Genomic DNA, 24418 nt, shown 5'->3' on the forward strand with positions numbered 1-24418 from the left:
ACCAAGGAGGTGGCAGCGTGTGTATCTAGTCAGTAAGGTTTGGGCTGACATATTGCACTCCTCCTCGGATCTGAACATGTGGGAGAAGATCTGTATATACCTGGAGATTTCAAAAAAACCTGACAGCCCCCTGTTCACATTAATTTTCTGATTAATAGTAGTTCAGGTTAAAGCCAGCCATGCCAAAGAGGAACACCATGACCCTATGTACACCTACAAACACTAGGTTATTTCGTGGCAACAAGCAGTGCCAGACCTTACAGTCATGCAACTTCTTTTGCATTTGATGTAACTTTCTTTTGTAGGCAGAAAAACTTGCCCTTTTGGATGAGTCCCCTCTGCAGCACATTTAGTTTCCATTACTTGACCAAGGAACGGAAAGAAGTTCTGTCTAGTTAAGCCCACATCTAGTGTTGTGGTATAGCTTGCGCTTTGCCACGGCTGTCTTTGGTTTGTAACATTGCTAGCTGGCTCAGAACATGAGTGAAAAGTTTCTGAGCAGTATTTACTCTAGGTGTAGCTCATGAAAGCACTTTTGCGATTCACGTTTTGACTTTGTGGAGATTCATGCGTTACAACACTCAGTTCTGCTGGGGATGTGGTTGAGAAGAGAACCCAGGATTCCTGTTGCGGCAGTCCCAGAGCCCTGTTGCAACTGAAATGAGCTCTGCTTCCCTTCTGCACACAAACACGTCTCTGTGTGTTTTGTGCCCCTCAAAGGTATATTGGCAGTTACTAACAGCTTTTGACACTTGGGGAGGGAAGATCATCTGTGCTTCAGATACCTCGCACATCTAAAAGGTGTCACATCATAAATAACCAAACGGAGGACAAAAGGGAAAGGAGAAGCACAGAGGCGATCTGGTATTAATCCAGGTCATGAGAAGTGTGAATGTCCTTATCTGAGCATGAAGTGAAAATTCTCTACCCTGTTTACTTCCCTTTCTAGCCCTGTCCAGCGATGCTTCAAACTGCTGACCAAAGCTAGAAAAAAAAGCAGTTTGGTTGATGGATTTTGTTTTGGGGTTGTGTGGGTTTTTTTCTGGGCATGGACCATAAAAAATTACTACTGCTTAGAGTGATTTCTTAATGGAGCTGTGCCTTAGGGAGGGTTATTTGGGGGGGTGGGGTGTTAAACTTTTTTTCTTTCTCCTTTTTCTTTTCTCCTGACTCATTAACAAAGATGGACATGCAGCTGCAAAGATGACAAGAGCAGAGACAGTGGTCTCTGGATAAGATGCTAGTTTGTGGGCTTGTGTTGTGAAAATAATCCCTACGAGCAGACAGAGAAAGTGCTTGTATTTGGCTCAACGATTGCCAACAGGAGTGGGTTGCTCCGTTGTCAGACTATTGAACAGATTTTCTGGTAGGCAGGACAGAGAAGGCTTCTGTGGGTTGCAGTTTTTGCAGTCTCTCTGGGAAGAAAAATATCTGAATTGCTTAAGTACCTTTATAGAGAACTTTTTCTAAATGTGAATGTAACAAAGAAAGGAGGTGAAATGTCCAGTCCATCGCATATGCATGTACAGCCGTATTTGAAATGATTGCCAAATTTCAACAGGCTAATAGAAGAATGCTAAAGCTAATCTTAAAGCTAACTGCTAAACTGAGGACAAGTGAAGTGAAGAAATCTTGCAGATAAGAGAGGTTTTTACTCATCGTGTGAATTCTCAGTACAAGCAGTGCCAGCCCAGGGTGCCAGCAGTCCAGTTACCTTTGTGATAACCCAGTGTGCTGAACTGAGTGATTGTTGATAGGGGGTTAGCATGCTTAATTTATTTATTTTTAATTTTTTTGCAGTCTATTAAAGGACATGGATAATGTCTCTCCCGAGAAAAATGATGTGAAGAGCTGCCCTCGGGACTCTGGATATGACAGCCTATCCAACAAGCTGAGCATATTGGACAAGCTCCTCCATACTCACCCTGTGTGGCTGCAGCTAAGTCTGAACAATGCTGAAGCCATGGAAATTCTGAGGGCCCAGCCTCCTGGAGTAAGAAGTTACATTTTGATTTGTTGGATGCAAGTGTAGAAAAAAGAAACAATCAACAACAAAAAGCAAACCAACAAAAAGAAACACCTAAAAAACCCCCCACCAAACACAAAACCCACAACAACAAACAAGCCCACCACCACCAAAAAACTCACCAACCAACATTCCACCCCCATTTCTTTAGTGCTTTGGATGATAGAACTGAGGGATTCCAGAGTGCTTGGCAGCAGGACCAGTGTGACCCGTTACCTGGGCTGACACATTGAAAGACTAGTTTGGGTTCCTCTGGAACTGAGAACTAGACTGCTGCAGATCCAAAGGTGGACCTTGCTAACCAGGATTGTATGTAACCTATATTTCCCCTGTAACGAGAAAGCAATAGATAAATTAGCAATAGATAAATTGGAAGCATCAGCGTTCTGTCCTTTGCTGGTGCCTATGTTAAGGTTGTCGTGATGGGAAACCAGGCCCTGTGTGCTTGGGTGAGGTTGATGGCATGTTTCTAAAGCTGCCTTCATCCTGGTGCACACGGGTTGCGTGAGTGTGCTGGGGGGACACGGGAGCTCTGCTGTCAGTCTTCTCCAGACTCTGCAGCTTGACTGGATTTGCTGTGTGTTAAACTGGAGAGCTCGCAGAAGGCTGTGATGGACTTGGTGTCATGTGCCTGTGTTATACAAGGATAAGATGCTTTTCTGAATGTTCTGCTGCAGTTCTACACGAAGCTGTTGAGCCTGATGCATTAATGACAGAGAAAAATTCTGAGATGTTTTATAGAGATCTGAGAGCATGAAGTTGTTGTGGTTCCTTTTGTATGTCATCTGTCTCTACTAAGGCATCCGTGGTGAAGCTAAAACTATGTCCTTTTGCCTTCTCCAACAACAGATATTTCTAGTTCGGAAATCTGCAAGGTTGCAGAAGAAAGTCATCTCTCTGCGTCTGCCTGGTGACTGTGGGTCCTGCCTAAAAGAATTTGCAATAAGAGAAAGCACATACAGTAAGTTGTGAGTTACGTACTTTTCAGCTATTTGTCCCCCGTGCAAGCCAGGAGCACCCTGCATTGATGAAACTTATAGCAGAAGATGCCTACAGTGTCACAGGCTGCCTACAATGGCCTCTGAGGAGAAATTTGAGTGTGGTGTTTTGTTTTGGGTTGGGGTTTTTTGTTTTCCAAACAACTTAATAACTAGATGGATTTTAACCCTTTGGAACTGTTTCTGATGCGAGATCCGTGATTTTTCTTTTCAAATTTTAACTAATTTGTTCCATTTTCTAATAGAAATGAGCAAATGTTAGAGTTCTAGTCCGTTTCAAAACAATACTGCCCTCATATCTTTAGAGGGAGGATATGAAAATTATGTTTGAGCTATAGGAATGAAAAAATGAGGCTCCAGATGGTGAGTGTATATTAACAGTCTCAGTTAAACTTCCCTGAAGCAGAGAGTCTCTAGTTAACTTCTGTTTCCATTAGTTAACTGAGATAATTTTAGCTGAGTTTTTCCTTTTTACATCTCCCTTCCCCACTCCGAGCAACAAAAAGTTAATTCTGCATGTCTGCTTTTGGTTCCAGTGACAAAGAAGGCATGGCAAAGTGAAGAGAAAGCTATAAAAGAGAGTTGACCTAAGTGTGATCTAAGGCTGTGTTTGTAGGCTTGTTACACTAATGAATGCCCTCTCTCCCATCTAGAAAAAAAAATAATAATACGTTGTCTTTCATTAATAACATTTTACCACAAGGGGGAAGTATCTACTGGTGTTTTACTCACCAGTCATAACTGAGGCTTTAATTGCAGTCAGGGATCTGAACACTCATCTTCTCTTAGCTTGCACCAGGTCACTGTCTGCATTGTTAGTGTCTCTCATAAAGAATTCCTGGTTTTGGGCACATAAATGACCATTGGTGTGTCCTTCAGTGTCAAGGTTGGATCATAGATCAGTACCTGACTTCTGGTTCTGATGCAGGTTTTAATGTCAGTAGCACTTAGTGTGGGGGAGCTGACCTTTCAGCATGGAGTACTGACAAAATTATGCCTTTGCTCCTCAGTGGGGAGTGTCCAAAGCTGCTGCAGGGCTTTTGGCTTTCACCACCAAGCCTTGGAGTCTGCCTTGTTTCAGCCCAAAGGTCTGAAGCATCTGCAGCAGTGGAGGTGCTCTGCTTGGGAGATGAATTTCAGAAGCGTTTCCCTACTGGTGGAACAGTGACGGTGTGTGCTCCACACCAGCTGGAGATCCCCTCCTCCATGATCTGGCTCTTCTAACCCAGGGGGTGGGCTGAAGCAGTCGCAGACTTCACATTCACCCATTTTGTGGAAGTTATCTGAGGCTGCGAGAGACCGGTGCTTGTGAACTTCAGGAACTTGTCTTATGCTAACTTTCTGTTTGATGAATGCTTTTCCTTCTGTCCTGGTCCCACTTGTGTCCAGAGGTGAAAGATCTAGATCGTTATATCCTAGGAGCTTCTTCTGCTTGATTGTTGTATTAATTGGGTGAGATTTGCCACTGGAATCAGAGAGAGCTTAAAGTAAGTGAGGTGGTAATCACTTCTGCGTCATTATTACTGTGAACAAGCATTTTATCAATCAGAAACAATGGTATGGAGTCGGGGAAAACTGTCTTCATCCCCCATTGACCAAGGCAATGGCATGAAGCAGGTTTTTTTTGAAAGTGAAGTGAATGAAAATTTATCATCGCCTATTAGATGCTGCTAACTTATCTGGGGAGGAGACAAGTGAGTAGAATGGAATGTGGGAGGAGGAAGTAAGAGTTTTAAAGTTAGATATGTTGGTACACTGGGCACACAAAACCTCAGTTATTGACTTATTTTCTTTTAGCAAATCATTGTGCAGTTCTCATCTCACTTGATCTGTTTCCCAGGAGTTAAAACATATGTTCAGAATAGAAAAACAAACCCACCTCCAAGATGGTCAGTATATTCTGCCTTTAGCAGAGACATGTACACATGTTGTTTTATCTTAAGCAAACAGTAGCTAGTTTGATGGTGCAAACTTAGTAATTTTATGCAAAAATCTGATATGCATTGTAATAAACTTTACTAAGAAATGGTGGATATAGACGTGTAATTCTTTCCCTCTTGTAACTTCCTTTGTAGCATTTTCCTTGGAGGGGTCTGGAATAAGTTTTGCCGATTTATTCAGGCTCATTGCTTTCTACTGTATTAGCAGGTAAGATGGTCTTAAGTTTTGAGTCGCATTTGGTAGATTGTTGTGGAAAAAAAAAAGAAAGAGAATTTCAAGGACTTGGTTCAGCATGGAATTCCTGTTGCCAGTCTGCAAATATTCCTGGGTAGCCTAAGAAGGTAATGGGAGAAATAAGAGGTGAGAATTGGAAGCAAGTCTCCCTCTCTTCTTTGATACTGAGTATTGGAAGGCTGCTCTTTGTCCTCATTTACTCTTAATTACATAGGTGCTTCTAATAGAGATTTTGCAGTTAAGCAGGCAGTGTTGTTTGAGGGTGTATTGCTTACCAGTTGGGCAGGCAAGAGGTATAGAACTGGTTGATGGTAGTACTCATGTAGTGTGCATATGGTTAAATAGGTTGTCCCTTAAAAATCTCCATGTAAAAGCCTTTTATATTGGACTTGACTTTTTGAACTTCTGGTATGCAGTGAAGAGAAACCACATATGAGAATAAGTTTTAAAGGCTTTACTAAATGAAATGTGTTTTTAGCCCTGGTCAGAGTAGCACTGAGACATCCTGTCTTACAAATTTTTTTTTTTTATTCTGAGAACTGGAATTCAATTCTTAGAGCAGACAACAATGAATTCAGAAAATTAGAGGCTTCCTTTAGAAAATTAGAGGCTTCATTTTGCATCTCACTGGCATGCTTGTAAAAGACCAGGTGTAAAATCCCCTGCTGTAATTGTAATGAGAGAAAATACTGGATGGCTCTGTGGAAACGAGTCCAAAGAGAGTCCTGGGTACTTGACTTTTACTTGCACTTCATACCCATCTCCAGTGTGAAGGAGCCCTGGGATTGGTAATGTTTTCAGCGTCCTGTGTGTTCAAGGTTCTTGCAGCTTGTCACAGCTCAAGAAGAAAATAGGAAAGAGAGCTCAGCCACTGCCAATGTTGAAAACAAGTGCTTTTATGGATGTTGTGAAAACCATAGTTGTTTTCCTCTTTGACAACAGGGATGTCCTTCCATTCACTCTGAAGTTGCCTTATGCTATTGCTGCATCAAAGACAGAAGCTGAACTTGAAGAGATTGCTCAACTTGGACTGAGTAAGTAGTTCTGCACAGATGTCATTCCCTGTAGCATTGCTCTAAGCTTGAAGAAATAATCTGTATCAGTTGATGCTGGTCAGTGGGGATACAGATTTTGTTTAGAAACAGAGCTTCACCCACTGGGAAGGCCAGACCTTGTGCTTGAGAAGTGGTGGCCTGGTGCTTTTCCTTCCTTCTGTGGTATTTTTGTCAGTGCTGTTTCCTTCCTTCTCCTCTCCCCTCTCTGGGCAGCCCTTGGGCAAAGCAAGACTTGCAGTGCCCTGGCAGAGATTTGATGTAGCTTCTTCTCCAAGGGTTAACGTTGCCTGTGGGCTCACATAGCAGACACAAGCTTGATAATTTGCTGGAATTGCCAGGAGAGTGTAGGGACTGAGGTTCACTGTTAATAAAACTTCCATTAAGATTGACATGTGGTCTTAGAATGATGATTTTTTTTTTATTTTTTGAGGTCAGTGACTCAGTGCTGTAACATATTAATAAGAGGAGTAGATACATAGGATCTGCAGAATGTATCCATGTGCATTGGTTTGGTGAAATTTTTAAAATAACACGAGAAAATGCAAGGGCATGTCCTTGCATCACTTGATTGCTACAACCAAATACAGGCTCATTATAAAACGCACTTCGAGTTTGCAGGAGACAAATGCCTGGTGGCAGTCGGAAACATGGGTGGGCTCCACCCAGATGAGTCATTGAGCAACTCCTGCTGACCTTTTGCAGGAAGGGAGGGTTGGCTGCTGGCAATCTTTGTCCCAGTAGATTTTTGAATCATCTTTGATTTAGAAACGGATCCTCACTAAAGCAGCATTAGCATGAGGCTCTCGAGCTGTTTGGTGGGACTTTGCAGCAAAGCCATATACAGGGGAATATTGCACTGCCTTGCATTTCGTTTTGCTGCAGTAGTAATGCAATTAAGGGATTTGATGACTTCTACCCTACTTATCTGCAAGTTTAATTGGATTGTTGCTGTCTATGACAGCAGGATGAAAGCATGGTTTTTCATGGGAATAGAAGCAAACCTGGAACTGTTGATGAAGTGAATAAACAGAAGTAAAAAGAAAAGGCCTGGTTGGGATGTAGTGCAGTGAAGACAGTCTCCCAGTGGCACCTGTGATCGTTAAAGTAATTAGGCGAGTTTCTTCATAGGAAATGTTAATGGTGGTGTGGAGCAAGCTCTCCAGGCTAACCACACTGTCTTTGTCTCAGTACCTGAGAGTACCATGACCTGCTTGCTGCAGTGTCTTGCTCTTGAACAGCCCCTGTCCACACAGTGTTTCTTTCAAAGCTGACGAGGAGACTGGTGGGTCAGTGCCTAACTGTGTGGTTAGTATATTTGGGATCAATTACCTACTATACACCACATTAAGATTGTGGTTTCTGTGAGCAAAATCCAGACAAAGTTGAGAGTTTGATGGAGTCGTAAGTGTCCATGGGCAAAACAGCACACTGGAAAGTCAACCCTTCAATGTTGTGGACTCAAGAGATGCCGAAAAAAATCCCCAGGGTCCTTGCTGTTAAGTGTGAGCTTTCCTTAAGCAACACGTAGACACTAAACATGGAGGAACATGGAAGGTTGCAGCTCTTGTCAGAGCTCTGTTATGTCTTAGACTCAGAGGAGGAGCGGTGCAAGGCAGATCAACAGCACATAGCCCAGAAAGAACTAGTGGTAAAGGCTTTTTAAGGTTTCATGTGCTGTGGACACAAGATTCACTGTCTGTCTCTTGTGCTTCACCTGCAGTAGTGCTTGTACATCATATGTGTTTGCGACAGCCCATATGCCAGGCACACTGCCTGGTCTGCTGAGAGATCTGCCTGCAGGATGTGAAGTGATGGCACTGGAAAAAACAAAAAAACCCAACCCAACAAATAAACAAAACCCCCCAAAAACCAAGAACAAAAAAACCCCAGATAGCAGCAGCATCACGTGACTACGTAGAGAAATACGTGGATGCCTAAGTACTTTCTCTGCCAGTGGCCTGCCACCATGGGCTGCTTCCAAAGCTCTGCCCTGCTGGCCAGGCCAGTGCTGGGCACAGGCCCTCTGGGGAGCATGCTTGGTGTTCATGGTGTTGAGCCTGGGTGTCATTGCTCGACAGCCACAGCCCCAGCGAGGGAGCCATGTCAAGACTGGCAAATCTGCCCCCTCTGGTATTCCTTTTCCTGGTCTGATTGCTGCCCTCAGGGCCTTGTCTGGTTTCAGTCTTTCTGCTTTCAGGAGCTGATGGGCTTTACAGTTGAGTCGTTTACAAAACGTGCTGACACTTTGCTGGGGCAAGTGTGGAGGCTGCAGCAGAAACTTGCTGGTTTAGCACAGATTTTCCACGCTGCTGGTATGGGACTGCACGTCCAGCCTATTTATGTGCCGCTGAGTGTCTAAAACCTCAGGCAAGCTGTGTCACCACTGCAAAGGCAGGGCTGCCAGCCAGTGCTCTTAAAGAGATGCCGGCACTTGGTCTGTGTAGCTGAAGATTTATGGGTGCACCCACCACAGCAGAACGTTGGCTGTCTTTTAACATGTGGTTTCATTTGTTTGCTATCAAAAGAAAACAGGCTAGAATTTTTTGTAGAGTTGCCATAAGTGGCCATCAGCTGGTGTAGATCAGCGTAGCTGTTGTCTTTCATGGAGTGAACTTACTAATACCAGGTGAGAATCTAGACCTTTTTCACAGAATCACAGAATTACTGAGGCTGGAAAAGACCTCCGAGATCATCAAGTCCAGCCTGAGTGAGATGCTAGGGAGTAGTTCGTGTTCATTTCAGTCTCAAGTTGGTAAGAATTGCTGTGTTACAGTCTCCATTCCTCTGTTTGATTCTTAGTTTATTTTTAAGCTTAGCTCAGCAGGCTGATTTGAAGCTGTGCATTAGTCATGATATTTATAAATGAGTGAGAGCAGCCCCAGGAGTGCAGCATGCAGCTATGTCTGGCAGTGCTTTAGAGATTCACTCAGAATGATTTTTTTTCTCCTACCCCCTGCCTTGAAAGCTTGTCTAAATTTCTTAATACTTTGAACTGGTCGATGCTGAGCTGAATGTTCTGAAAGCCATTTGCATGCTGTTTTGCATTCTTATGCTAATGCAATGATGATTTCCAGACTTTTGGAGCTCCCCGGCTAACAGCAACTCCCTGGATCCTTCACCTCCCCGCAGGCCCGTGCCTTTGGACGGTGCTTGTAAAGACTCGCGTCAGCTCTGCCTTATAAATGGAGTGCATTCTATACGAACCAGAACGCCTTCAGAACTGGAGTGTAGCCAGACCAATGGGGCACTGTGTTTCATTAATCCCCTCTTCTTAAAAGTACACAGCCAAGATGTCAGTGGAAGTCTGAAAAGGCAGAGCCCGAGAACTCAAGATGTGAATGGCACAGCGAGGCCTCGCTCCCCCCCACCCCGGCCACCACCTCCTTCTATTAATAGCGTCCTCACAAGCCCACAGCTTTCCAGGACTATAAAGCAGGCGAGCATGCCAGAAACAGTCAACCGTAAGAAAGAGAGAGGCTCGGATTTGCTGCAGAGTAAGCCAACCCCTATTCCGCCTCCTCGGCTGAAGAAGCAGGCTGTTTGCTCGGATGTGGAAAGGGGCTCGAAGACCACAGCGGTGATTCGACCTGGCTGCGACTCCGTGCCTGTGCCCGAGGCTGCCAGCAGTGTTCTAGGTGAAACCCTGCCTGAGCCGGCCCAGGCAGCTGCCAAAAAGACGGTCACGACCAGCTCTGAGTCACATGTTCCATGGCATGGAGGCAGGCAGAGACTGAGCGACATGAGCATTTCCACCTCCTCATCTGACTCTCTGGACTTCGACCGGAGCATGCCACTCTTTGGCTACGAGGGTGACACTAACAGCAGCCTGGAGGACTTTGAGGGGGAAAGCGACCAAGAGAGCATGGCACCCCCTCTGAAGCCCAAGAAGAAAAGAAACAGCTCATTTGTTCTCCCCAAGATTGTGAAATCTCAGCTGCGGAAAGTCAGTGGAGTTTTCAGTTCCTTCATGACACCTGAAAAGAGGATGATTAAGAAAATTTCAGAGCTGTCCCGGGATAAGCGCACTTATTTTGGGTGCCTGGTGCAGGACTATGTCAGCTTTCTCCAGGAAAACAAGGAGTGCCATGTTTCCAGTACTGATATGCTGCAAACAATTCGACAGTTCATGACCCAGGTCAAGAACTACTTGTCCCAAAGCTCTGAACTTGATCCCCCAATCGAAACGCTGATTCCCGAGGACCAGATAGGTAAGAAGAACGCTGTCCTGTGTTTTGGGAGAAGGCAGAAACATGTAATCTGTGTTTAGAGTGATAGTCTTTGTGTGAATTTGGAAACATGGGGTTGACTTTACTAGCAGGCTTTGAGCCATGGAGCATTTGAGCCTTAAAACAAAACAACTCCACGCAATTCCCCCCCCATCCCCAGTCGCTCTAGTAACTCAGAACTATGCTGCAAAGTTGTTTGTAAAAAGTTATCCTTAAAATACCTACGTTGTGGATGTTTTACCTGTGATTATTACTTATTTTTTTTTAGCTGCTGCACTGTTAGCAATACAGAACCCTTTATTTGCTCACACACATGTATTTTTCCCTGAATTGGGCTGAAATAGCTCTCAATACTTGGATCAAAACTGCTCTAGTTTTAACCGTATGGCTTGCAGCCATAAAACCAGAATTTATTCAAAACCAGTGACAGTTAAAAGCAGAGAGACATTTCACAGCAACTTTTTAAATAAATCTCATTCTTCCAAACATTCTTGTTCACTCTTAGCAAAGCTGCACCATCCCTACGCTCAAAGCTAAATAGAAAGATACATGACTTTTAAAAGACAAATAAACATGTGCCAGAGAGAGAAGAGGCTGCTAATCTCAGGTTTTCTGTCTCGGTTGTACATAAATAGTTGCAGATGCACTATGTGTTTGAATATGAGTTTTAGCAGCAGAGAGAGTGAAATCTCTGTCACTATATAAAATCTTACGGCTCCTCTATCTTACCGAGTCTGAGCAGTGTTTGTAAAAGAGCCCATAAGCCACATTTAGGAGGTAAACATCCCTCAGGGCAGAATACTTTCCTTGTGAGCTCACTTCAGTCCTCATTTGGTTGTTTTTCTCCTGTACCCAGCATCCCCCAACAGTTGGCTTGGTGCAAAATTGGCAGATAGTTCTTTCTCTGGGTCTATTTTCTGTTACCATTTCTGTCTGTCCTTCACCCAGAGGAAGTATTCTCATGTAACCTCAACTTGATTTACACAAAGTCAAGAGAAAGTAACCAGCGCTGTGAAGCGTGTCCTTGAAATCGAGACTCTTTGAAAGACGTGTAATGTTTTCACTGAAGTAATAAAGAGTATTACGTGGGTGTTGTGTGGAAGAAAACCAGCAAATTGAGTGGTAGCGCAGAGGTATTTTCGCCTGGATTTTGGCAGAGTGCTGGATATTTGACAAAGGAATACAGTTCTAATTTGCTTGTAATTTTGTGAGAGCTTGATCTGACTTCTACTTTTCACTGTAAGGCTGTGATTAAGTTGGACTGTGGGTCTCTGAAGACTGGCAAAATGCTGTCTGCTTTTAAATGTTTCGGTTATTTGGAATAGCATAAGCTATGAAATACAATAACTAAACTACATTGGTTTTCTTCAGCGACAGAAAGTCTGGCTTTTATCATGTGATTAAATGCAATTAATTTATAAAGGAGGGTAGTTCAGACAAAGGATGAACTTGCTTTTGAGTCATCTGCTGCCTGTGGCTTGAGTCTGCAAACAACTACTGGATCAGGAGCATCAGGTGTTGCTGATCTAAGCAGATAACTATGTAACAGCAAGATACAGTCATCCCTAAAGAGAACTTTTTATGGTAAAGCCCTACCTATTATCCGCAGTTTTGCTTGACTCTTTCAGTATGGAATTGCAGCCAGAATTTTAACTTTGAATAGTCATTTATCCTCTCTCACCAGTTTGCGCTGTGGTGGGGCAGGTTTTTCCGGTCAGTGTGCCAGCCTGGGGCTGGATGGATGTGTGCTGCCAGGGCAGCACTCCTCCTTCCTTCCCCACATCCTGTCCCATGGCCCCTCGGACATGTGGCAGCAGCTTCGCCCTGCGAGCAGGCAATGGGTGGAGCCTCTTACAGAAGATGTTTGGGGCCAGTGCCCCTGTCCCTCTTCCCCCTGCCAAGCTGCCAGTCCCCCATTCCAGGGCAACCAGGCTTTGCCTCACACCACAACCATCTCTTGAATTTTGGTACGAGCTGGAGCTGCACGCTCAGGCTGAGGGAAGCGACTGGTGTTTGGGACTTTCTCCTATGTCCATATGATGGTCTTTGTGATGGGGTAGCTTTTCTTGTAGAACCACATCGGGGACTTCCCAGATTCTTGAAAGCAAAAGACTTCTGTGGGAGATCATCCATGTTTCCCAGGCAGGGGATGTATCAAATTGTTCAACTTCTGCCGAATCGGTGGGAGAATGTGCATCAGGGTTTCTAATTATTCCTGACTGGTGCCTCCTAATCTTAGGACTGTAGGCTATTAACCCTTCCCAAAACAATGGGATTCCCAGTGTTGGGACATAATCAGGATTAAGGCACATGGCTCTTTATTGTTTTAGGATGTATGCAAAGTATTTTTTTTAAAAGTCGCCCGCACCTGAAAATGTGTCCACAGAAGAAAGACCTGGACTGGCCAGAAGAGACCTGAGAGTCCCCAGCTGCATGAATATAACAAACGTTTGGGAGTTTTTGTTCGTGTTTGTTCTTTTCCTGGCTGTGAGCAGATAGAGGTGAAGCTGACTGTCATTGCTTTGCCAGGTGATCAGCAGGCAAGGTCCAACACCTGCAGAGCTTCAGCCTCAGTGCCTGAATCTGGGCCTAGCCCAAGAAATTACTTAAGTAATTTGGCAGTAAGGGAATTAACCGATCGCGTGGGAAGGTGCCTAAACAACGCTGTATGTTATTGGTTTTGGTATTTCCAATCTGTAATGGATTTTTACATGTTGTCTGTTACAAGAGGCTTGGATAGAACATGTTGGTCCCTTATGGTAGGCCACACCTTGTCACATGGACGTAGGTCTGCTTTTGCCTTTGCATTCCTCTTGCTGAGAGGCAGTATTTTACTTTTGTCCTTACAGGATTTTACTGCGTTTGCTTTAGGCCTCTTTCCCACTTACAAAGATAACTTTTTAAACCTGTTCTCCAAAGGGCTGATGATGTCCTTCTCCCACCCCTTCCGTGCTATCACACATGGATTTTGAACGTGAACTCTCTGCTTCACTGATCCAGTTATCCTCTTAGAGGAATTAGAATAGTATGCCACTGTTTCTCATGTAGGATATTTTTTAGCACAGTATTACTTCTTAGGTGCTTGTGTATTTGTTTTGGTGTCACATACCCCCACCCTGTTGTTCATCCTAGCATTTTTCTGTGGTGGTATGGGTGGCCATTGTGTTGTCCTCTGGTGCTCCCCCCCTCACTATGGGAGTCGGAGGATAGGGCAGGTAACCAGCAGCAGTAAAATTGCTGAGCAGAGGCAGAGGGTTGGGCTCACCCTTTCCCGGCCATCCCTTTGATTTGCTTGGTGACTTATTCTCTGGTCCCTTATTACTACTTCTTTAAATGAAGCCATGTTTGCCACGCAGTCATAGCGTGAGTTCTAATTAATCCATGGCTGATTAAAGCAAAAAAAAAAATCCCAACCAACCTAGCACAGGTAGATTCTGTGATTCAGTGGTGTGCTCTATGTAGGTAGAGTCATGGATAAAAGACAGGTGAAAGACTAGAAGAGGGATAAATGAGAGGTAAGAACAGGAGACAGACTGTACCTCAGCATTTCGGTTTCCAACAAATTTAGGAAAAAAAACCAACCCAAAACCAAAGCCACAAAAGCTTGCTGCCTGGCTGATTTTTAATACTGCTGCTCCGTCAGGATTGGAGGAAGACTTCTGGTGAATGGCAGCGGTTTTTTGCACTGAGACTTCTCCAGGAGAGAAGTCTAGAGTCATTTCTCCCTGGAGACCTTTCTTCCCTGGTTGCTCAACTTGTGCCACCATCACTTATCTATCACCTACCTCAGTCCTACCTCTGCTTTCAGGACTTTTCACGGTATCGAGGAGTGTGGGTTGTGTGAGGTCTTGCTTTCAAGTCCTGCTCCTTCGGAGGAGATGCCCTTGTCTGCACGGTGGACTGCGCATGTGTCATCCTCCAAGAACTGGACACTTGGCCATCCTGACATGAGCTATTTTAGAACAGACCCGTAGCAGTCATGCCAGTCTATGAATACACAAGATATTAGGAAAATCCAAACCAAAGCCAGGGCAGTGCAGTCACGTGTCCTGCACCTACGTGTACTGGTGTTCCAAAGCAGCTTTCTGGTCTCAGCCTCCCTGGCACCATTACTTGTGTGAGACTGCGCTGTTTTGTGGTGATTCCCTGGCTCCTGCGGTCTCTCAGTGAGCCCTTCTTTTACTGGTGAATGACTTGGCTATCGTACGTGGTAAATGTGGCTTGTGTATAAATCCAGGGACTGGAGCCTGGCACGTGATCTCAGTGGAACAACAGCAGCTAGGAATAGGTAACATGACAGCCAGGAAAAGGTGAGAGCGCGCCTGCGATTTCACGCTGCCAGGGTTGTGTAGAGGCTGTGTAAGGACACTGGTGATGACTAATATGTTGTCCTCTCTGGATGCAGACTCGTGTGGTTTGCAGCAAAACAAAATAGCATGTCAGCACAGGATGCAGATGTGTTTCCACAAGTCACAATGAAACTAACTGGCTGGTCTTTACAATTCATGTATCAAAGCATTTCCAGTTCCCATTTTGAGACTAGAGGTTAATTATAAGTATCATTTCAGGAACACTACATGGTGCTCAGCTCAAATGATAATAAAAAAAAATAATCAGAAGAGTGTCTGATTTGGTTTTGCAGTATTAAGCATACAGATAGGATATTTGAAAACGTTTTGCATGTGCTGAAGTAAATAGAAATTTTTGTTGCCAGTTTGGATCTGATAAGTAGAGAGATGTTAATGCAAAGGATCAGTCCCCAATTCACAATTAGATGCTAATTTGCCTGGAAGACCCTCTTGGTTTTTTTCTGCCATTAGAAGTTAAACAGTGAAATCTGCTCTTGGCTAGGAGTTGTTTTGTGGGATCATACCCAAAAATGCCTTTCTCGGCAAAGGGTCGGTAGTTCAGGAGAAGGGGTAAGTAGTTGGACAGTCAGATCCCAGATATGCCTATAGGTATCTTGTGACGCTTAATATTGGTCTAAGACCCACATCACAAAAAATGCTGTTCTTTCAGGCTTTACTAGTAGTTTAAAGATTTATATAGGTTTTGTATTCATGAGGATGCATATAGATGTTGTTGCTGACTGTTTTTTAAGAAAAAAACAACAAACATTTCCAGTCTATATCAATCTTGGCACGTTGTTGACACCATCATCTTGCTGGAATTTGCCCCTTTTTAATTTGAGGGCAGAACTTTGTGGTTCTTGCATCTGCGCTGAGAATTCGTAAGGAAGATGAAAAGTTTTTGGGTTGGTTTGGGGTTTTTTTGGTCATGTTTTTTTTAAAAGAACAACAACAAAAACCTCGGGCACATCGTCTTGTCTTAGTCGCTTCCTCGTTTACTGGCTAGTTCTGTGCAAATATGCTGTATTAAAAGGACAGTTTCTCTCAGTCTAGCCATATCATTAGGGGGCCGGTTAGCTCAGTGGTATGAGCACGGTGCTGACAACAAGGACCAACACCGAGGTCGTGGGTTCGATTCCTGCTCAGTCCCCATGTGTTGCCAGGTCTACTCGAGAGGTGGCGTCCCTGCCCAAAACAGGGAGGTTGGACTAGATGATCTCCAAGGTCCCTTCCAGCCTAGGCCATTCTATGATTCTGTGATCAAGCTGAGGCAGTTAGTATCCCTTTGGGAATGGCAAGTATATGTCCCTAATTTTACTTGTCTTCTATTTGCTGTAATACAGTCACTGAACAGCACTGAAGGATGCTTTTCTGAATATCCCCCATCCTGTTTTTATTTACCCAATTGCATCGGCAATGCAGAAACCATTAGGAGCAGCCTTCAGCAAGCAGGCGCTTGGATGCCGTGCAGAGCTGTGAACACCAACATGTGCGTTACCTACTCCCTTCCTCTGTGCTGCCTCAAATCAATTTAAGATCCTGGAGAAGTTGTGGAATGTGATTGAGTACGTTTCAAAGCAATTTCCAGGCTGTTTCCACTGTTTTCAGAGCTGCAAATGTGAAAGAATGCCTTCTCGCTGTCTCGCGCAGCCGTAAAAATGGGTTCATGTGTCCAGGAAGCTGCGGGAGTGACACTGACCTCACTTTACTGAGATGGAGCACAGCTGGACAAACTATTCATGTGCAGAGCTTACAGGAGAAGCCTGTGTGAGTTAAAATTTCGTGAGGATAGAGAGTTGTCTCACTTAATGTAATGTTTGGCAGCGCTGACTGCTTTAATTTTTGACTTAAGCAAGACCAGACAGTTGGAATGCAAACTGCAGAAGTATTCGACTTGCAAGCAAAGCAGCTGATGGTTTTGCTATTTAAAAAACGGAACAGACAGTAGAAATAAATAAAGCAGGCTGAAATAAAAAAAATCAAAATCAGTGAAGCTAGCAAGGAACTATGTGTACCTTCTGGAAATTTAGCTAGCTAACATACCCGTGGGTGAGATTTGTGCATTTTTTCTTGGGGGAAAATATTTTTGGCCCTGGCGATGTCTTCAATGGTGGGGTGAGCCAGTGTCTGTCATTCTGCAAAAGGGTGGTGTTTCTACTTTCCTTATTTTTTCTTCTTTTTTTCTTTTTCTTTTTTTTTTTTTGTGGTGTCAGTGGGGATTGTGAGGCTCCATCAAGGACAGTAGATAAGGATCAGCTATTGGAAATGTCACCACTTGTTACCTGTAATTGGGGGCTCTGGGCCGATGGGGAGCTGGATCCACCTTTGCGAGCCATCAGGAACACAGTGGCAGGCAGGGTATGCCTCGACTGGTGGCCCCAGGGGAATCTAGAAAACCAGAGTGCAAAAGCTGCTCCTCCTCTTCATTCTTTCTCCTTTCCAGCAGCTTTTGCAGTCTCTGCTATGAGATAGCCTATGTGCATTTAAAGCATGTGAGAATGAAGCAGACAAGACTTTGCCACCTCCATCAGGGAGCTGGTGCAGCAGGCAGGCTGGAGGGTCCCCAGTTCCTTTTATTCTTTATGGGTTTCACTGTGGTACAAATAATTGATATAAGCTGATTATCAATGTGAACTACATTGCTGTAGGGATGCTGAGTGAGAGAGTTTAGCTTATAAAGTAAAAGTTTGCAGAGCAAACGTTTAGCCAAGGACTTTCTCTGTTCATGTGGTCCATACTCTGAAAATGGAAAATGGCTGTTAAAGAAAAACTTGAGTAGAATAAGAATTGGAAAAACCCCCAAAACCACAAACAACCCTATTGTGCCCCATGATGCACACTATGGCCAAACAAAGAGCTTCAAACTTGATGACAAAGCTGTCTATAAGCTTGCATGGTGAAATCTGAACCTGGACAAACACAGCTTGGTTTTCATTTATGGTCCAACTTCATAAAGATCTTGACAAATTTGAGCCAAATTTTAGGAGACCTTAGTTGAGTTAAAGTTTCTGGTGGAAACCATGCAAAAAGGATGGGCTTTCATGCCAAAGCAGACAAAAGTTATGGGTTTGACAATGTTTAAGTTTGGGAATTAAACTTTAAGCTCAAAGTAAAATAAAACTTGGAGACTTAGGACCAATAAAAAAGAAAAGTTAACTGAAGTCACAGCTTGGTTTTTATGTGTGTGTTTGTAGTCTGTGTTTTGTGGGGTTTTTTTTTTGTTTTTTTTTGATTTATTTACCACACTACTATAAATGAAAATGGAATACAGATTCTGCTCTGCCTTTTGTTTTCTTGTTAATAAACATCTGGAAACTCAGATTGTAAGCCTTAGCAAGTAGGTTTTGCTCTACAGTGTCTCTTTTGGGAATGGTTATATTAATACTGGCTGTGCTTTAGAGGAGGAAGTCAGCCAGGCTTGTGCTTTCCCGTTGCAGACGTTGTCCTGGAGAAGGCCATGCATAAGTGCATTCTGAAACCATTGAAGGGCCACATTGAAGCGATGTTGAAAGAGTTTCATACCGCGGATGGTTCTTGGAAGCAGCTAAAGGAAAACCTTCAGCTGGTGCGGCAGAGGAATCCTCAGGAACTGGGTGTGTTTGTTCCAACACCAGACTTTGTGGATGTTGAGAAGATTAAAGTCAAGTTCATGACCATGCAAAAAATGTATTCACCTGAGAAGAAGGTCATGCTGCTGCTGAGAGTTTGCAAATTGATTTACACTGTTATGGAGAATAACTCAGGTATAGTTCTGCTCGTGGTTCCAGTTCACTGATATTCCAAACCTGGGGGTGACTTTTGGTGGAGGAAATCAGACCACCTGATCCTGCAGATAAATCTCCTTCTCCTGGAGCTCGTGTAGCATCTCCTTGCCCTTTTGAGAGGGCTTCTTCCTCCCTGCCTCTTTCCTGGTGTATCTGATGCATGTGGCTGCATATCTTAAAAATTCAGTGTGAAACAGAATTGTGAAGCAGCTTTAACAAAACAGCATTGCATAACTCTAGGCTTTTGAAGTTGGCTGTCAGAAAGGCTGTCCTGTCAGCCTTGAATTTGACACTGGTTCTAAATGAGTATTTTCCTGAAAATTTTAATAGCGGGAACACCCTGTATTTAACTGTAGTAATTCAATAGCGTGTATGCAATATGACAGCCACAGGGGCTCTGTGCTAATGGATGGAGAAAAGCAGCCTCTGATCTGGTATTTTTGGCCTGCTATGACACTGAATGGTCTCATTTGGATGCTTTCTTTTGTGTTTTTGGAACAGAAATAGCATCCATTTCTACACTGTAGCAAGAGTCCAAAAGGGACTTTGAAACCTAGACAATGGAACGGAACTACAGACCAGTTAAGATCTGCTGAGTAGTGGCACAATTAAAACGCTGTGCTAGATGACACAAATTCATAGGTGCAACTGTGGCCTGATGTCTTAGCATACCCTGTGGTAGGTCACGAGCTAAGGTGAAGCAGCATTGGTCACAGTGGGTGATTTGTTTTTTTTTTCCCCAAGCAAGTATAAGCTCCTGCAGGTGCTTGGCAGTTTTCTTTCCAAGTCCAGCTGGTTCTGGTGCTGATCAAGATGCCTACTTTCTTTGGGGATTTCAGATGAATGGTGAAAGCTTCTGGCTGTTAAAGATGCCTAGGCACTTGTGCAAGAGTGAGGTCTGAGCTCCTGCCCAGCTTATTGTTAATGTGCATGTGCAAAATTCTGTGTTTTATAATGGCTGTGACAATCTGGGCCTGAAGTGCTGTAAACTCGTTTCTCTGTGCTATGTTACCACACAAGGAAGGCATTTCCAACATGCAGAAGAAAAATACTGAGAGGCTGCTGCTGCTTCCCTGTTGCGCGGAGGCACTTGGGTTGAGATGTGGCAAATGCTCTATGGCTTGTCTTGTTTTGCCACATGAGGTGTGTAAAACGTGGTGTTGAGCCAGCAGGTGTTTGAGTATCTGCCTTATCATGTACTCTCAGCCAGACAATAGCGTAATACCTGGAGGGTGTGCCTTAGCTCGTGTAACTTCAGAGATCGGCCCTTCAGACATCTCGACTTTCACCAAAGTTGAAGTTGCTTCCTGCTCTTGGTGGTTTTAGATGACCATCACACTAGTTTTGCAAGGAACACAGTCTGGCCAGACCCAGAGATCTGTCCACACGGTGTTTTCTAAACGGAAAATCTAAATGCGATAGAAGTGATGGGAGCACAGATGGGCCTGGGTACAGCACAGCCTCTGTGTGTTCGCTGCGTGCTGCTGGTGCCAGTGGTGCTGCACCAGCTGGTTGGGGATGACGTGAGGCTCTGCTCACTGGTGTGTTCAGCTGTGCTCTTTCCTGGAAACAAGTTGAGTTTTCATTGGCGTTAACAACACCAAGGTCGCGAGTTCAATTCCCATTCGGTCCCCATGTGTTGCCTGATCTAGTCAACAGGTGGTGACCCTGGCAATAGGGAGGCTGGATTAAAAATGATCTCTAAAGTCCCTTCCAGCCTAGGCCTTTCTGTGATTCTATGATTCACATCAAATCTAACAGGCGTCTATATTCAGGCTTTTCTGCTGGGATTCAGACTCAGAAACTGGTATTTGTGGCTGGATCCTTCCAGAAAGTGGACATTGTCCCTGCATGTATAAAGAAAACACCAATTTATCAACTCTTAGCCAGTGATGGAAGTGCTGATGGAGGTCGGGGCAGACTGGCATGGCAGCCTTTTGGAAGCTCACCAGTTGAGCTGATGCCAAGGCAAGCCCAGTCTTAAAATGCGCTTGTGTGCCTCAGGGTGTGCATCGTCAGATTTGTGCTTGTTAGAAGTGAAGGTAGCAAAATGATGCTTTTCTTTCCAACACTGAAACTGGTAAAAGAGTGCTGTTCATCTGTCACTGTCTGTGTTCCCCTTCAACCCAGGGAGGCTGTACGGAGCCGATGACTTCTTGCCTGTGCTGACGTATGTCCTAGCCCAGTGTGATATGCTGGAGCTGGATACGGAAATTGAATACATGATGGAATTGCTGGATCCATCTTTGCTGCATGGAGAAGGTAATCTATTTATTTATTTTTACTAGAATTGAGTGACGGACTAAGGGAAGGGGATTTCATTTCCCCTTTCAAGGGGAGTCCTGACGTCAGTGATTTAAGTAGCATAATGAGAATCTCCTAACTGTTTCCTTAAGGTAAGAGAAGGTTGGTTAGCTCACAGAGTACAGGCCTGTGTGACCCGGGAATCCCCTGATGTACACACCTTACGAAGGGAATATGTTGTTTTCAACCAGGAGGTGGGAGGCTTTTGGCTGGGCAAGCAGACACATACACCATGCCTGGAAATACCCTGGCAGTGTTTACAGGCTGCAGCGTTCAGTTATGCTGCGAGACACGTAATGGAGCTTGGGTTAGACGCTTTGTACAAACTTCTGGGCACAGCTTTTTTCCTGCTATCTCTTTGCTTGCTGCAGTTGCTGTCTCCTCTTACAGGCCAATTTGCATGAGGGAACCATACCAGGATTCCTCCAGTTCCCTGTCTTCTATACAGGGCATCCTCTAGTGCATTGTTCAGGAATTTTAGCATGGAAAATACTTAAAATGTGAAGCCGGAGATCGTTGATGTGCCTGAAAGACAGAAGTGTTTGCTAGACTGTTAAGTCCAGTTGTTCTTACTGCAGCACAAGAAGTCCGTCCTTTGGCTGGCCCTGTCCTTCGCACCAGCTGAACTATACTGTGCAGGAAAAGTTGTTTAGTGCTTTGGGGCAGTGCAGTTCAAGTGCAGTGTATTGTCCACTTTGTCTCATGGGTCTTATGTGTATTAAATTTGTTGCAAAGCTAAAGGCTAAGAGGATGGTGTCAGTAATAACAGAAAATAGTACTGTGAGTATAGAATATGTCTTTGAATGACTTTATGAACAGTCTGTGCTGCTGCTTAATGGGACACTCCCACTCAAATAGTTTACTAAGTAAAAAAACTAAAAAGAAGAGAGTGAGAGAAATAAATTACAGTGCGCCTTTTGTTTCTTAGACTGCTTTTCCTGTGCAACTTGCAGCTTCTTTTGTACGTTGGCAACTGTGTCATGGGCTTTATTTGTTCTCCACTCATGTAATAAAGGTGAAGTATGGAGGACTGTGCATGTCACCTTCTTAACTGGTTGGATCAGGGAGCACTAAAAAGATGACAAACACAATCTTTTAGAAACAGAAGCAAACTCTGCATCTCTGTATGTGTATATATAAATATGTACATATACTTCGGGCTGTGATCAGCCGTGAGTAGCGTGGTGTTTGTGACCGCTCTGAGAAGTTCTTCCCTTGCTGCCCTTCACAGGAGGTTATTACTTGACGAGCGCTTATGGAGCACTTTCACTGATCAAGAACTTCCAGGAAGAACAAGCTGCCCGACTGCTGAGCTCAGAAACCAGAGATACCCTCCGGCAATGGCACAAGAGGAGGACAACCAACAGGACAATACCTTCAGTCGATGATTTTCAGGTAGAGCTTGGGGCTGAACAAAAAAAAACCGGGATAATTGTTTTGTTGGAAGTCCCTGTTTGAGAAGTGTGGTTCGTAACGATTCCCTTGGGGCCACAACATAAGCAGAGTGAACGACTGCTGATGACACGGCTGGCAAATTCGCCTCGGTTTTGAAGTCTTTGCACTTGATAATAGGGTTCGATTATGGTGATCTAAAGAAAACGCTAAATAATAGAGCTTTCCTAACCTCCTTTCTATTTAAGTCGTGCAAGGACAAACTGCATTGTATCTTAGATTCAGCTTCTTTGTGTGCTGCACTGTTAAAAAGAACAAATCCAGATTTCTGGTAGTGTAAATCAGTGCAACTCCCCAGCAGCTAATGGTGGCATACAGCAGGTAATAGAGAGGAGAGAAGGTGGGAGAAAAGCTTACCTACACTTGAAACTTTAAGCAAAGAGTTCTGTGCCATGGGTGTGTTCATGTTTGTTTCTGTTTTTTCTCTCCTCCCCATTTCTTACTGCTTTTTCAGAGTAGGGCAGTAACTTCAACTCAAGAATAACGAAGCAGCTGGGATTGCTTCATCTTTAAAACCAGACCTGCGTGTAAATTTTCTTTCTGCATCCCTCTAAGATTTACTTTAAAAAAAAAAAAAAGAAAATGCTGTCACACGAAGCTTGATTACATCAGGCCCAGACACCAGTTGCCACCGGTTAATGCGATGACGATGTCCTGCCCGTGGACGGATTACCTCTTGCGTACTGCAGCATCAGAGTGCAAACAGTTTATCGTGCAGTAACTTCTGGATCAACACTCTTGTGGGCTGCTGGCAGAGGCTTTTTTATTTTTTTCCATTTTCCTTCTGACTAACACACTGTGTGAAGCTTCTGTGCTGTAGTGTTGACCCAGCAGTGGCAGCAGCATCTCTCACATGTGCTGCCTTCAATGTTTATTTTGCTGTGCAATATTTTGTTTCCCAGTAAGGCCAAACACCAAGTCCTATTAAAACCAGTGGTGTTTTCCATGTGGCTGTGAGATCGTGTCTGTTCACTCTTAATGGCAAGGTTAGGATGTAAGCTGAGGGAAGAAGAGTATTGGCTGATGGATTTCAGTTATGCCCACCATGGGCTTGATGCAGTTTTACCACCAAGATTGTGATTCCCAAGGTGGCTGTAACTTACGGGAATCACTGGTGTGTGTTTCACAACCAGAAGGTGGAGAGGCTGCTGACTTTTCAGTTTTCAGAGGATGACGTTAATTTTTTTGAGTTTCTGATGTCTGTTTTCTCATTCTACAGAACTACCTTCGCGTTGCGTTCCAGGAAGTTAACAGTGGCTGTACAGGAAAGACCTTGCTAGTAAGGCCGTATATCACGACCGAAGATGTATGTCAGCTTTGTGCTGAAAAGTTTAAAGTGGACAATCCAGAAGAATACAGCCTGTTTCTTTTTGTTGATGACACCTGGCAGCAACTGACAGAGGATACTTACCCTCAGAAAATTAAGGCAGAGTTGCACAGCCGTCCGCAACCCCAGGTCTTTCACTTCGTCTACAAGCGCATTAACAGTGACCCATATGGTGCCATTTTCCGTAACAGCGATGACTCTGCTTCTTAAAACCAGCAGCTTGACATTTGGCGGCTGTTCTCTGTTAACCATTGAAAACATCTTTGCTGGCTGCCTTCCTTAGGAGCTAAAACAGGCCTTAAACCATAAATGCCTAATCAAAAGCATGCAGACACTTCTAGCATTGCTTACAAAAACCCGTATAAACCATGCACATGGACAGTCGGGCAGAGTATTCCACCTGCGGGTTTGAGTAAACAGCCCATGAGGCTGAATTTCTTGTTCCACAGACTCTTTTGAGGTGTATTACACTGCGGCCCTCTGCAGGTCTTTTGCCGTAGCGTGCAAAAATCTATTTTCTTACACTCGTCCTTTAGCCAAATGTACTTTTGACTTCAAAATATGTACGCTAGACAAGTATTTCAGTAAACTGGCTGATATCAGCTCAGTTTCACCAGCATGAGTTTGACAAGACTGTCCGATGCAGGGCATCAGTTAACTCGTAATTACCTGGATGATTGCATCCTCTCCTAATTTTTTTTAATTACAGAAAATCTCCATTTTTATATATATATATATATAT

At 44.0% G+C, this 24418-nt stretch overlaps 1 protein-coding gene across 1 annotated transcript in view; it reads left to right on the plus strand.

Annotated features, from left to right (window-relative positions):
- The window catches only part of RIN2 (Ras and Rab interactor 2), a 35897-nt gene extending 11932 nt beyond the window's left edge, over nt 1–23965 (plus strand). Inside the window, exons 3-11 of the mRNA XM_009869027.1 lie at nt 1801–1993; nt 2876–2987; nt 5100–5172; nt 6142–6233; nt 9329–10462; nt 18267–18572; nt 20724–20855; nt 22129–22292; nt 23569–23965. Coding sequence (XP_009867329.1) covers nt 1801–1993; nt 2876–2987; nt 5100–5172; nt 6142–6233; nt 9329–10462; nt 18267–18572; nt 20724–20855; nt 22129–22292; nt 23569–23886 — 2524 coding nt within the window. The 3' untranslated portion in view covers nt 23887–23965. The remainder of the gene's footprint in view (nt 1–1800; nt 1994–2875; nt 2988–5099; nt 5173–6141; nt 6234–9328; nt 10463–18266; nt 18573–20723; nt 20856–22128; nt 22293–23568) is intronic.
- Nucleotides 23966–24418: the final 453 nt, after the last annotated feature.

This window comes from Apaloderma vittatum, unplaced genomic scaffold, assembly GCF_000703405.1.
Source record: "Apaloderma vittatum isolate BGI_N311 unplaced genomic scaffold, ASM70340v1 scaffold1975, whole genome shotgun sequence".
In the NCBI taxonomy this organism is placed as follows: domain Eukaryota; kingdom Metazoa; phylum Chordata; class Aves; order Trogoniformes; family Trogonidae; genus Apaloderma; species Apaloderma vittatum.